The 17,044-nt window shown below is 36.2% G+C and overlaps 4 protein-coding genes, 1 non-coding gene and 1 pseudogene across 5 annotated transcripts; 1 reads left to right on the top strand and 5 right to left on the bottom strand.

Annotated features, from left to right (window-relative positions):
• On the bottom strand, positions 11 to 2,494 carry LOC104716150 (zinc finger matrin-type protein 2). Its single transcript, XM_010433547.1, has 10 exons — positions 2,354 to 2,494; positions 2,171 to 2,251; positions 2,046 to 2,070; positions 1,870 to 1,952; positions 1,333 to 1,365; positions 1,151 to 1,229; positions 1,020 to 1,072; positions 861 to 921; positions 594 to 676; positions 11 to 470 (listed from the first exon to the last, which is right to left on the bottom strand). Exons 1-10 carry the CDS (start codon positions 2,369 to 2,371, stop codon positions 378 to 380), a joined length of 609 nt encoding a protein of 202 aa, XP_010431849.1. The 5' UTR covers positions 2,372 to 2,494; the 3' UTR covers positions 11 to 377.
• On the top strand, positions 2,566 to 2,637 carry TRNAP-CGG. Its single transcript has one exon. It is a non-coding gene; the product is annotated as a tRNA-Pro (tRNA).
• On the bottom strand, positions 2,742 to 6,585 carry LOC104715913. Its single transcript, XM_010433312.2, has 5 exons — positions 6,114 to 6,585; positions 5,714 to 5,837; positions 5,379 to 5,437; positions 3,697 to 5,286; positions 2,742 to 3,554 (listed from the first exon to the last, which is right to left on the bottom strand). Exons 2-5 carry the CDS (start codon positions 5,835 to 5,837, stop codon positions 2,916 to 2,918), a joined length of 2,412 nt encoding a protein of 803 aa, XP_010431614.1. The 5' UTR covers positions 6,114 to 6,585; the 3' UTR covers positions 2,742 to 2,915.
• On the bottom strand, positions 8,793 to 12,195 carry LOC104715818 (ATP-dependent DNA helicase Q-like 1). Its single transcript, XM_010433223.2, has 10 exons — positions 11,999 to 12,195; positions 11,537 to 11,910; positions 10,956 to 11,207; positions 10,703 to 10,866; positions 10,470 to 10,566; positions 10,331 to 10,374; positions 10,054 to 10,168; positions 9,507 to 9,860; positions 9,183 to 9,407; positions 8,793 to 9,061 (listed from the first exon to the last, which is right to left on the bottom strand). The coding sequence occupies exons 1-10, from the start codon at positions 12,111 to 12,113 to the stop codon at positions 8,957 to 8,959; spliced, it is 1,845 nt and encodes a 614-aa protein (XP_010431525.1). The 5' UTR covers positions 12,114 to 12,195; the 3' UTR covers positions 8,793 to 8,956.
• Positions 13,564 to 14,193, bottom strand: LOC104715728 (defensin-like protein 205). Its single transcript, XM_010433135.2, has 2 exons — positions 14,086 to 14,193; positions 13,564 to 13,949 (listed from the first exon to the last, which is right to left on the bottom strand). Exons 1-2 carry the CDS (start codon positions 14,150 to 14,152, stop codon positions 13,774 to 13,776), a joined length of 243 nt encoding a protein of 80 aa, XP_010431437.1. The 5' UTR covers positions 14,153 to 14,193; the 3' UTR covers positions 13,564 to 13,773.
• On the bottom strand, positions 14,944 to 15,674 carry LOC104715637 (annotated as a pseudogene).

Genomic DNA, 17,044 nt, shown 5'->3' with positions numbered 1-17,044 from the left:
ATCAGAATGATAGAATAATTACTCTTATTGTATATAAATAATCAAACGATAATGTTGGACCTTGAAAAGTTTATCCAAGAAGACAATTTCATAATAATGATTTGGGTAATACCTTCAAACATCTGATCTAAGGGAATTGAACATAGCAGATTATATAGCCACTACGATTAAGCATGAAGCACAATTTCTTCCCTCAAAGCCACATGATGAATGGGCCATCAGACATCGTTCAGTTTTTTCATAGCACCAATTAACTTTAGTGATACAAATTCCTCTTCTTGCACAATGAAACAATATCATTATGTGAAGTTAGATTACAAAGTTGTGTGGATCAAAAACGCTAGAACACAACAGATACCAGTGATAAAAAAAAATCATCATGATTTTTTCGAAGATCCAAAGCCCCCAAATCCCATCATCTCTGCAACCTCAGGATCCATCTCAGGCTCCTCTTCTATCACCTTTCCTTTCTGAGACAAGAAAATTTGAAAGACAAGAAAACTTAAGCCAGATTTCCAAAAGCCAATCACAATAAACAACCAAAGTGAAAAAGAGCTCAAGAAGACAATTTATCAAATATACAAAAGACTTGCCTTCTTCTCTTTCTTTTTCTCCCGACGCTGTCTTTTTTGTTCTTCCTCTACTTCTTCCTGTTTCCGGATGCGTTCGTCCAGATCTATTCCCAGATCAGGATCAAATTCAGTTTTCGAAGATCTACTATATGCATTAGAGGAGAACAAAGTTGCCTACTCAATGTTCTTTTTCAACCTACTTAGATTTGTTTTTAGCTTTTCTTTCCAGAGGATAGTTTCTAACATCAATCTACATAACTCAGAGATGGGTCCTCTCAAAAGTCTTACCTTGTTCTGTGAAAGTTCCTGGCGTTTTCCGCTTCTTTAAAACCTCAAACCGCTCCTGGACCTAATACATTTTAAACAGAAGCACTTTTGTCTCAGATTTATTCACAAGCAAAACCCCATGAAAGCAATTAAGCATATATCTGGAAGCAAAACTTTTACTTGTTCAAGTGACGATCTCTCCACCCGCATAGACATTCCCAGTGCCCGTTGATCTGTGTGATACAGAAACAAATCAGTATGACTTCATTAGTTTGACTTGAAATATGGTGAGAAAAGAGTTCACCACGTACGTTTTTTCCCATTAATGTGATCCAAGTAGTTTGCTGAATCTTTAACAACACAGTCACAGACGCGACAGAAATAACCGGCCTGTGGGAAGAAGAAAAAAGCTCATTAGCAGATTCTCGCGTGATCACAAGTTTTTTTGCTTTAAAAAATATACTTGCAGTACAGGTAAGAAAAGAGCCATTACCTGCTGACTTAGAGGCGCTACCGGTGTAACAACCTGGTAATACAAGCAAGAACGTTAGGTTCTTGAAGAAACCTTAACTGGAAGAGACTTCCATACCAAAAGAATGGAAGAACAAGATTAATATATAAATATAATAGTGCAAGAAACCAGTTCAAACATTAATTCTGTTTACTATATAGTAAGGTATTCACAAAACTTCATCTATATTCAAAGGAACAGAAGAACTGAGATTCCTAAAAATTTATAAAAACCTAATGAAGTACCAGATACTAGCATATTATATCAACTACTCTCAAGCAGGATTGATACAAGAATCACACATTTCAGATCAAAACCAAAAGGGAAATGCTTAAAAAGTGGACTTCTCACGTAAAAGGTACCCAGATAGAAACATCATCCGTGACTAATTGTCCAAGAACAAGTAGACCAAGTTTACTTAATAAAAATTCTCTGTCTTATTGATAATCAAAAGAAAAGCTAGCAAATTTCTATTCAATTAAACAAAACAAAGGTAAGAAAAACAGATTAAAAAGTCACCTGTGTCTTGCCGAGACGAGATTCTAGGTCTACATGATAATCTCTATGCTTCAAAGGGGCTCTTTGCACAGGAGGACCTTTGGCTGAAACAGTAAACAACAACCCTAATTTAGTGTCATCAAGATTTCACAAGTTCAAGTATTTATAAGCTGGAAAATCAGAGAAGTAAACCCTACAGCGAGATTTAGACCGATCTGACTCCTGCATCCATAAAAAAAGAAGAAGCTTGATTTAGCTTTCAAAATTGAAAAATCAACAAATCATAAATTGAAGGAAATTGGGGGGAGAGAATGAAAGAAACCTTCTTTTCGCGTTCACGAGCACGCTCCTTAAACTCTTCCGCATCGAACTTCTTTCTAAACGTATTATCAACCCCAGCAGTCTACACAAAATCGAACCAAAGCAATCTCACAGTCAACATCGTTACCCCTATATACATGTATACCCCCAAACAGAGAACCATAGAAGCTAGCGTTATGCTTACCGTGTTGCTAGAAGCCATTAGAGAACAAAACAAAAAGCTGAAAGCGCTTAGCAAAGAGAGAGAGAAGAGAGAGGGATACACTGATATGGATTCTTCGAATTTTTTCTCTTCTCTCTTCGATGAACAAACAAAAACAATGGAGTCTCCGTTTAAAGACGGTGATATGTTACAGAGACTAAATATTATTTTAAACGCTGATTAATTAACACTCAGGGTGTTTGGTCTAGTGGTATGATTCTCGCTTCGGGTGCGAGAGGTCCCGAGTTCGATTCTCGGAACACCCCGATTTATTTTTTTATTTTCACATGCCGTTTCAATATATTCATTACCTGCACAGGACAGCGATCAGCTCCATTGCTAGAAACAAGTTATGAAAATGTCTATTAGACTTCCACTATTTGGGATTACAGAGGTAAAATGATTTATCAAAAACATAATTACAACACTGTGGGAGAAGGTAGTTCAGCCTAATCTTGTTTTTTTAACAGAGATAATCCTATAAAAACAATTTCACTGTGAAGTTTGAGAAACTATGAAAAATAAGACCAAGTGGTTTGGTTTGTCAGTAACACAAGAGAAGATCACTAACTAAGTCATCAACTAAATCGGAAACAATCTCTTCTTCAATCGCAGCTCCTTCTTCGTAAGTCTCTCTCTTGTAATCTAGCCATTTCCCTTCACAACTACTCATGTCATTGTCAACTAGCTCATCCATTATCATCTCTCTCTTCTTCTTCAATCCCTCAACCTCTTTCTTCACTTCTTCTGCCAATATCCCTCCCCTTTCAATAAAAATGTCTTCTTTCCCCAACAATCCTCTGCAGCTTCCCATGAACATCTGCTCGCATTTGAGTGTTAAGCACTGATTCACAAAGTCGAATAGAGTTTTTCTCTCAATCTTGCCTCGCACATCTCTCTTACTTTCGATTTCCTCAAAAAGGCTCAGAGGTAATATATCAGTAGCCATCCCCAATGACACCTCTTTAATCATCAGTTGGCCAGAGGCTATGATCTCGGTTATGTACTCGAGCTCCCAGTCTTGACCTTCTTCAGCTTCTGATAAAGCGACGGATTCTGCTGAGGGTTCAGTTTCTTCAATTTCATTGTGATTATCAATGCTTGAATTTGAGAAACTGTTGCTGCTAGAGATTTGGAGATTTTTGGCTGTGCTGAAGCTATCAACTTCTTGATCTTCTTCTGCCTGCGTCATTAGGAAATATCAATTTTTTAAGGTCAGTGTGTCAGAAAACTTTACTGAAATACATATATAGCAAATTATAGAGACAGTGGTGGTAAGCTACTAAAAGTAGACCTATCCTTGTGGAATTAGCCATATGACTAACCTGGAATATTTTATCATTGTAGAATGAACTACAATCAGAATCAGATTCGCTCTCTGATAAACCATTATCCAGATCATCCGACGGCAATGATATCGTCCCATTCACCCAATCCTTTGTAATGGAACCGGAAGACTCTTCTTCTTGAGTAAGACTACTGCAAGATGACTCAATCTTAGAGGTTAGCTCTCTGAGCTTTTTCTCCAACAGAAAATTTATAGAATCACCATCGATCTTATTGAAACTGAGTGCTGATTCTGCATCTTGATCAGACTTTTTAGCGGAGGATCGTGAATTGGATGATAAACCTTTGATAGGGGATGAGAAAGTGAATGAAATCACATCCATGTCCTTTCGATCGTCGTCCCCTGTCTTCAACCTGCCATCGACGGTGATGTTACATTTTATCAACTTTTCACCCTTTTTGATCCGTTTATCACTGTTGTTTCCAGGTTCTTGCACCCCATTTGGCAGTTTTTTGTTGCGAGGAAGATTCTTTTTGCGGGACAAAGACGAAGCAGTGTTCTTTTCCGCTGATGTTGCAGTAAAACGAAGCTTCTTAGTTGTAGTTCCGCTTTCCACCAAAACCTTGGTTGCAACTTTGTTCATCACTTTGGTGCTTCTCTGGTTTGAAACAGATGTCTCAGGAAATTGGTTCTGTTTCTGGCTATTTGGCTTAACCACAGTTTTCCCAGTGCTAGCAGACGATTCTTTGAAACCATTTCTTACTATGCGGTTCTTAGTGTCCATCTTCTTCTTTTGGTCTCTGTTGCCACTTGAGGGAGTTGAACTGTCTCGCTTGTGAATAGCATTGGTCTTTGCGTGTGCAGGTGCAGATACAGAAGGAGGCTTTACTTTACCCTTCAAACCACCAAACCTGCTTTCTCCCGTTAACTTATTTGTCTCTTGTCCCTTGAGTGATGATGTAGTTCTCTTTTCGTCGTGCTTTCCTCTGAAGTTCTTATTATTGCGGGCACCATTAGAGATTTGAGCGCTTGGTCCTTTCTGTGAAGCTTCTAGTTTCTCTCTCAAATCTCTGATCCTCATTGGAAGTGATGAAGAAGAATCAGATGATGAAAAACGCGTTTTAGCAACTTTACGAGGACTTGGATCAATCATTCTTGAAGCTGCTTCCATTACATAAGCAGGGTTCCTGGACTGAACAAAACCAGGACTCCGGATAGGAGACAAGAGCCTATTGTGAGTGACAGGGATTGGTTTCGCCGACCTAGGAGGCAACGTTTCGGTTTGAAAGCGGTCAATAGGCCGGTTACACTCTGTATTCATTCTTGAATCCAAATGGTCCCAAGAAATACCATCATAGTCACTGCGGAGATTTACATAACCCAAATTCTCATATGCATCCCATGTGCTTGCCTTGCGTGAGGATCTGAGAGAATATGGATCAGAAGCGAAATTAGACTGGGACTCCAAGGCATTGCGTACAGGTAGAGACTCTAAACCCATGAGCCTCGCGACCACACTTGGAGCTCGGGAACCTTGTCCATCATCACTAGTGGCAGAGGATGTAGAGCAACTCAGGTCACTTCTCAGATTGTAAGTTGAATTCTTTCCAATATCATCCCTCTCAATCTGTTAAACAAATATCATATCAAAGACCATTGGTTCCGGCCATTCACTTAAATGAAAAGAACATGGATAAAAATGGTATTGATAAGCCTTACCGGAGAGGGCCACGAGTTTGAGGGGTTTCGAACATTTTTGTTCTCTTGAGTTGATGCTTCTGATACCACAAAAGAAGAAAAAGGAAAAAAAAAAAGACAAGACTCTGAGTCTATTGAAGTTGTTTGAATCAAGAAGAAGTGCATACAATATACAGGACTAGGCATCACATCAAAGATCACTAAAATAAAGCAAACCAAAATCTTCCACAAAGAAATGTATTGATTCAGAACATAAATTTATACATATCAAAGAAAGTGAATCAAAAGGCATAACTTGAAATCAAACAAGGGCTTCAGGACAAGAACGATTTTAAGACTTAAATAGCAGACATTACCGAAGACGAGTTCAGAGTTGCTGCTAGAGGAGAAGAGCTTCTTCCGGGATTTACCAGACCAATCAAACAGATTTAGAAAACCTCCTCTAGATCGTTTCTTCTCAACAGCCTCCATTTCTATCATCTACATATCACATCAATTGAATTACTTCTATGGAAGGCATTATGTTATATATATACACGACACTGGAATTTGATTATAGGAATCTAAAAATATGTACTCAAGCTCTCATGAGGACACTATTTCAGATGTAACTTTTGTTTGGCATTTGGATCAAAGGGACAAAAAAGGACCAAACTTTGAAACAGTAACATTAACAGTCTACAACAGGAGTAATACAGACAAATCAAATGATTCAGCCCAAAAAAACAAAAAACTCAGAAATGATTAGAGTGGTACCAAATTCAAAATTGTGTAGGCGTTAACAAACAAAATGTAGGCAGCACCGAGACGACAATGAAGGAAACAAAAATCTGTGATACTTAAGAAGATTCGAAACCCTAAAAACAAAAAAGTCTTTCACTTTTGTCTCTTTTGCTCACAATGAGTATTGCTGTGTTTGTCAAAACCAACAAGAACAACGACGAGAGTAAACAAATCAGAGGAAAGAAGGAAAAAGTTGAGATTTTTAAGAAGGGGGTCAGAAGAATTTGGAATTCGGGGAAATGATGGACTCGGTTAAGCAATTGGAATATGGGATTTTGGGGGATTTGGGTTAGAGTATGGAGACCTAAAGAACTAGAGAAGAAGAAGAAGAAGAAGAAGCGGAGCGGAGGGAGCTTGTGAATAATAAAGAGATGCAGAGTGTGAATTGATGTGACAGAGAGAGACTTTGAATTTTTCAATATATCTCTTCTCCACCTCTCCTAAATTTAATGTCTCTCATTGTTTTCTGTAAAATAATTAACAAAATTAAAAACAAACTCCTCTTTGCCGCATAATAATTTCAATTTTTAAATAAAAAAAAAAGAGATATACTTGGATAAAAGGTTTTTGGATATTTGGAAACCCATGAATTAATAAAAAAAAAAAAAGTCGTTTTTTTCTTCTTCTTATAAATTTTTTTGTTGACCAAAAAAAATACAAAGCCCAACCCAAAGCTTTTATTATGCGATTCGCCCCATATTTTTTTACATTAATTTCCATAAATCAAAATAATTTACCTTTATTGAAGCCACGTGGCCAACCGTTTATATACAAGAGTGAGAAAGCTCCAACAACTTAGATCATCATCTTCTTGATTAATCACTCCCTCGCTCTTCTTCTTCTGATATTTCAAGAATTCAAGAATGGAAAATGATCCTGATCACGAGGCTTTGAATTTATCATTGGCTCCGCCGAACTCCGACTACACAGCAGCAGCAGCGGAGACACCACCACCTCTCGTCCAATATCTCCCTGTGGTCGCGGCTCCGTCGTCGAGTTCTACTTCTTCTTTCGCTGGCTCGGATGTGTCGTCACAAGGTCTCGCCCCAAACGATGGCTTTGATCTCTTATCGGGTTCATCAAACAGCAGCACAGCGGCTCTTCGTCTTGGTGGTCCGTCGAGTTCAACCGATGGCTTGGATCTTTCATTGGGTTTAGCCGCTGAGTCTCCGTCTCTCGGAGAGGATATTTCTCTGGGACGTCAGCCTATAAGTTCTGGAGGAGATTCTCCGGCCATTACTTCTGGATCGAAGGTTCTTTACTATTCAACTTGCATTCTGTTCTTTCTTCACATTAAAACCAAAAAAAAAACTTGCTCTGTTCTTTGTGCCATATTGGAATCACATTTCAACCCATTAATTCCTTTGGTTTTGTTACTCGATCGTGTAAAACTCAGGTTGCAAGTTCAAATCAATACTTGGCTAAACCACGGAGAATACCATCTGTTATCTTGCCTATGACCAAGATTACAATCGGAGATTGGACAAAAGCTGCGGTCAACCGCTATGATCTTATTGTTAGGTGCTTCTTTGGAAGGCAAAAATTTATCTGGGAGATTCTTGACGTCGTTGGAGAGACTGAAACAAGACAACATTGGAAAAGGATGGCGATCAATTGGGGCGATGTCTTGTCCCTTAAAGCGGACGTTCAAACTGGATGCCTTGAAATCGAGGTAATATATTATATATTAGTACACATTCTTTAAAACTTGAACCTCATTAGTCTGTATGTGTTTTTCTCTGCAGTTGGGAGTACCACCAACGTTCTTCCAAGAGGGAGGTCTAGGTTGTAGAGGTAAATGGGAAAAGATCAGCCATTACACTCCAGATCATCCTTCTACTTTTTGCAGGTTGATTTTGCTTCCCGTGACTTTACCTTGTTCCTTTAATTTGCTTCTGTTTCTAATCTTTTTGTATGATTCAAATCTCTTTCATCTTGTTTTTTTTTTTTTTTGTTTCAGGAGACATGCACTATATTTCGATCCGGAAGTTCTAGAAACGAACTTCAAAAAGATAGTAGCAGACAGCTTTTGGGCCAGAGGAACATTGCAAGTCCCTTTCCCATCGTTACCGAACTCGCTTCACTTCGGAGATGGCCATGCAAACCTAGCGGTTGGAGATAACAGCCAGAATGCCACTGCAAATCAGTTGCTTGCACCGCAAGTTATCCCACCATCTCAACAAATGAACGGACCGAATTTGGGAGGCACGTCGCAACAAAGCCCCAAAAGAAGACGCATGGCAACAAGAAGCATCAGTAAGGGTGACAATGAGTAAATGACTCAATGCTGTCATGAAGCAGTGTTGTTTGCTTTTTACCTTTACGATGTACTACTGCTTTCCACCAAAAACCTTGTCTACAACTTTTTTGTTCATCGTTTCCTGCCTCTCTGGTTTTATAACAGCGATTTAGTTTCTGTTTCTAGAATCTAGATATCTACCTTCTCCGTCTGGCCTCCGTTGAACTGTTTTGCTTGTGAGTAGTATTTGCAGATATAGAGAGTGACTTGAGTGATGGTTACAGGGTCTGCTCAAATTACTGCTTTACTTGTTTCCCAATGTAATCAGCGCAATTTATAATACATATATGTTTCTTTGGGTACAAATTAATCTTCTACGACAAACCCATAAACCATGACCTTGAAGAATTGTATTGAGAACTAAACCTTGGAAATGCTCATCAGGTTTTGGTTTTACTATTACAACTAGGATCATAACTTGGTTTTACTAATAACTCTCAGGTCATATGAAGAAAACTATATGTATCAACTATCAATATATAAGAGGTCAAGTCATAAAAATTTGATAGAGATTACTTTAGCTCTTTTCACAGTTATCACACGGGTTTAAACTGCTTTTACAAATCCTCCGGTCGAGTGACTCTCCAAAGTACTCTAGTAACATCTGTCTTCTGCATTCTGTCTGTAACATTCATAGATTTAAGACTTGGTAAGGATGAAGTAAAATCTTGAACATATAATCCACAATGGAAACAGACAATTAAAAACGTTTGCTTATCCATTTTGCGTTTTAACGATATTACCTTCAGCTCACAGTATTGCTGCATCTTCTTGGCCTGAGCCATGGCTGACTTAAATCTATCCATGTTTCTGCCTTGTCCATTACGCAGCATGCAAACGACTCTGCTGAAATCTTTCTTCTGGTACAAGCAAATGCACTGTGCTTGAAGCCCGTCCCTTCCTGCTCTCCCTGACTCTTGGTAGTAGCTTTCTATAGCTTTCGACAAGGTATTGTGTATGACAAAACGCTGCAGCAAAACCGAATTTTTTTATTAAAAAAAAAAAAGAGGAAAGTGGCAGAAATTAGCAACAAAATGGCTGCACAGCTATGAACAGGCTTGACTTACCACGTCTGCTTTGTCTATTCCCATCCCAAATGCGATGGTCGCACAAACAATTCGGACTTCCCCTGTTTGCCATTTCCTCTGTACATCAACTCTCTGTTTTGCAGGCATACCAGCATGGTAATATACCGTCTTCACCTTGCATTTCTCGTTCAGAAACTTCGCAACATCGACACATTCACTTTTGGAGAGACAGTAAACAATCCCAGACTGATCCTTGAACCGATCTTTTAACAGCTCTTGGAGCTGTTTCAGCGGCTCTTTTGTTTTAACGATCACCTCATACTTCAAGTTGGTTCTGTCAAAGCTCATCTTCAAAACCGGAGCCCTGGGAATTCTCAAACTTTTTAGTACGTCCTGTTGTGTGGAAAAAAAAAAAGGGTTGGTCAAAATGGCAAAATAGCAGTGTTCATATCATAAGGAGCCAGAACATATGATAGCGTATGATTGTCTTCTGAAGGTAAATTGAGAACTGGTGCAATGGAAATCCTCAGAACATTCAAATCTGTTCCCAAATTCAAAAGGATCTAATCATGGTAATGGTTGTTACCTGACAGACTGATTCAGTTGCCGTTGCTGTAAGAGCCATCACAGGAACACGGGGAAAGTTCTGCTTAAGACATCCCAGTTCCCTGTAGTCTGGCCGAAAGTCGTGTCCCCATTGACTGGAAAGAAAAACAACACATCTTGTATATCACAAGGAAAATTTTCCCAGGTCGCAGGCAGAGATCTATTTTGATATTAAGGTGTTGGTGATGAACAATCAGAAGACATTCGTGTAGACCACAAGATATAATGTGTGAAAGAAAGGGAGAACAGTATTGTACCTCACGCAGTGAGCTTCATCAACCACAAAACCTGCCAGCAGTCCCTGTTGTTAATGATGGAAGATGTTTAACATTTTTATTACCGCTAGAATTTGGTTGTTATATATTATGTAACAACAACAAGAAAAACTGAATCTACCTTGCGGTCTAAGCATCTTAGTGTCTCCAAAAAGGATGAACTTCCAGCAATTTTCTCAGGTGTCACATATAAGAGTTTACATGACGGGTTATATTTTCTGCAAACAAAATGTCAATGCACGTATAAGCCTTTTAAGAGCATTTAGATGGTTTGATCTCCATTAAACAAAAAGGATAAATGATGTCTAAGGTGCTTGACTGTAAAAATGAAAGAAATGGGGAGAGGATTTTCACCTAAGCTCTTGTAATACAGCTGCTGCTTGGGAAGCTGTTTGCTGAGAGTTTAGAAAAGTCGCTGGTATCCCGTACTTAAGGTTCAGGGCAACTATCTGATCCTGGATGAGGGACAACAGAGGAGATATAACTATGGTAACTCCAGCTTTTAGTGTTGCAGGAAGCTGTAAAACAAACAAAATAGACAAGATTTAGTATGCAGACTGTGGCAAATCACGCCTTCAGGAACATATAAAAGCTAAGGGATCATGACCTGGTAACACAGACTTTTTCCCCCTCCCGTAGGCATTAAAACAAAACAATCCTTCTTTTCCATAGATGCTCTACATGCTTGATGCTGCAGGGGCCGGAACACCTTGTTCCCAAAGATCACCAAATTTGCAAACTCCAGATCATCCAAGGCCTGCAACTCTTCGTAACTCGGAGTTACAAGGTCGTTTTGTGATATATGTACAGAAGGTTTTCTTCCTGAAATTGTTGAAACTGAATCCTCCATGGAAAAATCCTTGAAAGAAGAACAAAGCAGAAGTTTCAGTACAAGAAGAAAGTACAAGTTTGTCACTAAAAACACAGTTCAAAATGTAGCAAACCCAGAAGCTGTAAAAGGAACCCATGAAAAAAAACTATTTTAACTTTGTCATAGGAACCAGACCCAAATGAATGAAGAGCCAAGTCTTTGCGATAAAAAGCTTTTCTTTTGTAAACCATTCATCCTCACAGTTCTAGCTTCTACGGATGATTAAATATAGATATATCTTTCAGTACATAAATGAAATAGAGTATTTGTTCTTCTCCCAAAAATCATGAAACAGTAACTGCAATGATGAATCTTACCATAGATCTCAAGGAGTGATTTATAGAACTTGTCTGTGATCTCCTTGGAACCTTGAAGCGTGTCTCAACATCTTCTAAATCACTAGAAGAATCCAACTCCATTACCTCCGGGTGTTTCTTTGGCTCAGGAGAATCCTCAATGACATGAACTTGGACTCTAGAATCATCATCATCATCATCATTATCATCATCAGTCTTGAATCCGTTATCACTAGGGTTAGCTTTATCAAACATTTCAGCCAATGTTCCTTGAGCTTCAGACTCTATAGCCTGTATATCATCCCATTCCTCAGTTCCCTCTTCAAAATCAGCTAACGCCGCAAGAAAATCATCTCCACATAACTCAACAGTGATGAAATCCCGACCATCATCGCCTTTTTAAGACAAAACACATAAACCTAAGTAACCCAATCGATTACGAGAGAGCATATAGTATAGAATCTAGATTCGAAATTTTGGTACCGTAAAGAGAGACGAATCGATCCAAGCATTTCTTCGCGGTTTCTTCGTCGAATCCGAGCTGTGTAGCTAGGCTTATCAATCGAGCTTTCTCCAATTCGAGATCCTGATCCTTCATCTCCGGCAACGTAACCGGCTATTATTCCCGACGACGGCGATTAGGAAAATTTGCTGAATTTTTTTAGAGCCCTTTCCGCCGCACAAAAAGAAACCTCCATCCTATTTTTCCCGCCATTTTTGCCGTTTCATTCTATCATTGATGGGCTTTGAGGCCCAAGTCCATCTTAAGGTGAGAGATTCACCGATCCTTGCGATTTTATTGATAACCGGTCTCCATGTCATCGGTTTCCCTTTTCTGGTTCAACTGATTTCTAATAACCGCCGGTTTGATCTCTCGTTACTAAAATGCCGTCCGATTATTGCCTTTAAATTTTGCGTAAGATAGGGTTGGAAATTTGGAATGGGTCCAATTTAAATTAAGCAATTTCCTTTTTGATATTCAACGATCTATGGAGAAGAAGGTCCACTGCTCTCATCAATGTCTCTAATTTTCACCTCTAACATATCATCCTTGGACATATTTTGATGGCTTTAAAAGTCAAATCTTTCTCCTCTTTTGTTCTCCTCTATCAAACTCGATAAACTATTCAAATTTCAACATTTTAATCCAATTAGTGCATATATATAATATATAAGACCTTTTTGTAAATTTCCATTCGGCTAAACCCTAGGTTACAAAATGCTGTAGTAAAACAATCACAATGGGATTTGTTTGCAATATTGGCAATATCGTACAAAAATGGTTGCCTCGACCTTTTTTCAGTGAAACTTAGTACTTACCAAGAGAGAAACAAATTAACCAACTGAATGAGTGATGATGCATCTGGACTTTCATTTATTTTCGTATGTCATTTTGTAGTTTCATTATGATTTTTAATTTTAGCAATTGACGGGGAGGCCGGGAAACAAATAAATATTGTCAAACTTATAAGTTTTATTTAAACAAATATGACGACCAAACATAGAAGTTAATTTAGTGTCGCTACACCATAGATAAACTATTGAAGATAATCATACATTCATATTCATTCATACTCACATAAATTTAAAATACCCTGATATATTGCCATTGGTTCATTTACTTTGGATAAACTTAAAGTATCCTTTTAACAAAAAAAAAACTTAAAGTATCTTACAATACATATTTTGAGATTGAAAATCTAATAACATTTATCTTTGTGAAACACTTTTTTCATGGAGCATCTAATATTCCTCTGTTTCAAAATATATGATATTTTTAGTAAAAATACGCATATTAAAATTTTTTAACCAATCATAAACAAAATTGTATAATATAAAATATTAAACTAATCTAAAAATTATTTAAAATTTTAAAAACATCATATATTATAAAACAAAATAACATTTCTAAAACATATTATATTATTAAAGGGAGTATTAAGTAAGAAGAAGAAAATATTAAATTGTATTGTGAACGGAGATCATCGAGACGAAGATTAACTTATGTTTTTTTTTATCTACATATATAGCTTAGCAATCGAATCACGTAGACAACACAAAACAGTTTTATTACCAAAACGAAAACGCATACAACATATGATCTTATTATAGACGCAGATAGAAGCCGTCATTAGCTTCGTCCTACTCTTTTATCAGAAACGAACAACTTACAACGGAAAGAAACCACACTTACATTATAGAGATACAGTATTATTATAATTTATTCGATACGAGTTTATTTGTAACATTATAGTATTTCAATAACCGTAGCAGTGGCAATGCTCTTCATGGTCATGATCCTCACACTCTCCTTTACATGAGTGCTCATAATGCGCATGGCATTGGGCTTCACACTCTCTTTCCCTACATGGGTAAGACACTGTGGCTTCGCCTAAGAACTTATCGCAGTGATTAGCTTCACTCTTCGGGATCTCTGTATATATATATATTGAAGAAAAAGATCAAGAAGTTACAATCAAAATAGCTAGTAATGGTGGTTCCTGCTTTATATTTGTGTATAGATATGCATGCAAATGAACAACTTAGAAAGACTAGAACCGAAATTATACCGGCTGAAATGAACAAGAGAACGAGCAGAAGACTGGTGAAGCAGATGGAATTGAGGGTCTTTGCCATTTTTGTAGCTTTTGCGTTCTTTTCTTTTTATACCTGTTTTCAGAAACTTAGGTGATACTTTCAAGACAATGGGGGTTGCGATCTTATAGTAACATTAAAAATTTCGTTGACTTATCAACTATAGTAAATGTATATATTGTTATCCACTAGAATTGCAAACGTCGCCGTTCTACCTCACGTGTTTAAATTTCATACTATCAACCAGTGCTTTGCTTTATTGAACGAACGTCAACGTGTTTGTCTCTTTTTCTGTTGTTACTATGTTTTTCTTACCAAAATTCTAAAAGTGACAGAGTCAGAGGTTACATCATGCTGAAAGAAGTGAAGTAAAAGAAATTCTCAAAAATGTAGTTTTGTAAAGGTTTGACAAATTAAACTTCATTCTTAAGTGATTTTTTTTTTGGTCGGAGTCATTCTTAAGTGATTTTGATTCCATTATTTGCTTCCTAGCTCGGCTCAATGGCCGCCACTTGATCTAGCTCTTAGTGAAGGTCATCTGCTCATTAATTTTTCTAATTACTCGGTGAGATATTTTCTTCGGACTTTTCCGAAAGTTATAAAGTCATATCTTTCTCCCTCTTGAAATTTCGATATGCTTCTATTAATTAGGTTAAAAACTTATAGATGTTGGAAAATGAGTACCTAGTGTTGAACAAAATTGATGCCCACTTAATTATCTTCATATCAAACCAATTTTTTTTTTTTTTTTGAAAAAAACCCATATCAAACCATTATCGTCACACATTGAAAGTTTTTTTTTGGTTGTGGTGTTACTTGAAAAAGAAAAAAAAAACATACAACATATAACCGTAGTTAGATAACTTTTCCAAATTAACATAGTTTTTTTTTTGGATGTGCAAGTTAATTGAATGTAATAGAAATACACAAGGAACACAATTACATAATGAACAAAATAAATTAAATCTCTTGAATTTCAAAACAAACGTCTAATCAGATTATATAATACGAGGGACCTATATCCCATGAATAATCTTAGAGCATTGAATCTTAAGCCATTTGTAACTCTTTTTCAAAGTTGTCTTCATCTTTCCTTCGGCCGAATAAAGTTTGTATTTCGCCACTCGTCGTTTTCTCTTTATCTCCGGATCGTTCCACCATCCTATGATTGTTTTAAAACAAAACATTTTGCATAACGTTTAAACTATTATATAATCATTATTTGTAAATGTTGCAATCAAATTCAAGCACAATATTTAGTTGTATTCTATACATAATTTTTTGATTACCTTTTAGCGATGTTGAATGAGAGGTAGATTTTCTGGTGGGTCTAACGGGCAAGTCTTTATAAGAAATCTTGCGCCATAGATCTGATGTCATTGGAGATCGATTATGCTTTTGATTCTCTGACAACGTAAATTTTTCTGACCGGTTTTAAATCAGCAGGATCAACCAGTTGGAGGTTCCTATCTCCTTCATACGACTTGTAAGATCGTATTCTAGAAGATTGGAAATCCTCCATCTTGGTTTTGTCTCTCTCTTTTTTTTTTGTATGTTTCTTATCTTATTTCTTTTTTGTTAATTTTTTTTATGCTTTAATACTCCGAATAAATAGATTCTCTATACTATTCAAAGCCTTGAGGTAAAATGTGGTGGAAAACAAAAAGATGGTTACAACAAAATGATTGAAAATAGAAAGAGAAATTAACTTATAGCGAACAATTAATAGACCTTAAACTGAATTGGTCTCTATTTTTTTTTTCTACCTCACTGGTGTGTTTTTTTTTACCTTTTTTTGGTAACGGCGGTACACCGCGAGACTATTTTTTCATAAAAATAAATAATTTGTTTTATAGATTAACTATATATAACTAATGTTTAATTTGTATTTTTTTAAATGTACAACCTTACAAATATAGATATATTAGTTAGTATAGAAATTAGAAATTATTTTGTTTGAGGTTTATTGTTTTATATTATTGTATAAGTGTATAACATACAATTAAATAAGTGGTGATTTATAGAAGGAATATACTGTGTGTGTTTTTTTTTATTTACAGATAGTAATATTTTTATTATTTTAAATTTTTTATGTATAGGATAATTTTGTATTGTAGTTTTGTATGTTTTATATATAAAAAATCAGTTAACTTTAATATATATAGTTTTGTTGTGAAATGCAAATAAAAGATTGTTAACAGTTATTTGTTGGGATTGACATGAATTCCACATTGTTTTTCTTTTAATAACCAAAGGTTATTAAAATGGACCCAAGATGTGTGTATATAATTTGTTTAGAAAATATTTCTATGGAAAAAATATTATTTTGTAAAATTGAAAACTTAATATTAATTAAATTTATTATAAACTTAATATTTAATGTTAAAGGGAGTGGTTCCTATTGTTTTGGAAATTTTATTAGGATGAGAAATCTTGTTTCCAAAAATTGAAATTTAATATTAATAAATTAAATTAAAAATAAATTAATAATTAATGCTAATGGCATGCTTATAAATAGGTTCTAACTCTATGATTTATTTGCTAAATGTCTCCAAAAATGTAGATATAGAGATATAGATGTGTGCACAGTACAGAGAAATTGTGATAATTAATAACTAATCACGACGAGATACGTTTCAAATTACATTTATTTACTCTCACGTTCATAAAATAAATAGTGTTTGTTTTTTTTTGTTCTTTCTTTCAATTCGATAGATTGGATATTTATAATATGAAACTATTTGCAGGTCAAAAAACAAAAAAAAATCAATCGAAACCTTTATGATCGCCGTGCAAACATGGCAATTAGTCATAATTAATTCGATTCGGATTCGATATCAAAACAAATAATATCTGTAACAGAAATTAGGCGGGAACGAATCAACTTGCGCTCGCTTTTTTTATCTTTGTTCTCCCCAAGTTATCTTACTAATT

This window comes from Camelina sativa, chromosome 1, assembly GCF_000633955.1.
Source record: "Camelina sativa cultivar DH55 chromosome 1, Cs, whole genome shotgun sequence".
NCBI lineage: Eukaryota > Viridiplantae > Streptophyta > Magnoliopsida > Brassicales > Brassicaceae > Camelina > Camelina sativa.
Note: the sequence above shows the minus strand (reverse complement) of the source record. Positions and strands in the feature narration are given on the sequence as shown.

What these genes read in the sequence shown, in the direction of transcription:
- LOC104716150 (XM_010433547.1), bottom strand. An exon ending in CTCGTGAACGCGAAAAGAAG is followed by an intron (nt 2,071 to 2,170) that starts GTTTCTTTCATT and finishes TTATGGATGCAG; the next exon opens with GAGTCAGATCGGTCTAAATC. An exon ending in AGATCGGTCTAAATCTCGCT is followed by an intron (nt 1,953 to 2,045) that starts GTAGGGTTTACT and finishes TTACTGTTTCAG; the next exon opens with CCAAAGGTCCTCCTGTGCAA.
- LOC104715913 (XM_010433312.2), bottom strand. Translation starts at nt 5,837, where the DNA reads ATGATAGAAATGGAGGCTGTTGAGAAGAAACGATCTAGAGGAGGTTTT. An exon ending in CAAACTCGTGGCCCTCTCCG is followed by an intron (nt 5,287 to 5,378) that starts GTAAGGCTTATC and finishes TTTGTTTAACAG; the next exon opens with ATTGAGAGGGATGATATTGG. An exon ending in ACAATGATAAAATATTCCAG is followed by an intron (nt 3,555 to 3,696) that starts GTTAGTCATATG and finishes CTAATGACGCAG; the next exon opens with GCAGAAGAAGATCAAGAAGT.
- LOC104715818 (XM_010433223.2), bottom strand. Translation starts at nt 12,113, where the DNA reads ATGAAGGATCAGGATCTCGAATTGGAGAAAGCTCGATTGATAAGCCTA. An exon ending in GATGAAGCTCACTGCGTGAG is followed by an intron (nt 10,169 to 10,330) that starts GTACAATACTGT and finishes TTTTCTTTCCAG; the next exon opens with TCAATGGGGACACGACTTTC. An exon ending in CAACTGAATCAGTCTGTCAG is followed by an intron (nt 9,861 to 10,053) that starts GTAACAACCATT and finishes TCCACACAACAG; the next exon opens with GACGTACTAAAAAGTTTGAG.
- LOC104715728 (XM_010433135.2), bottom strand. Translation starts at nt 14,152, where the DNA reads ATGGCAAAGACCCTCAATTCCATCTGCTTCACCAGTCTTCTGCTCGTT. An exon ending in TCTCTTGTTCATTTCAGCCG is followed by an intron (nt 13,950 to 14,085) that starts GTATAATTTCGG and finishes ATATATATACAG; the next exon opens with AGATCCCGAAGAGTGAAGCT.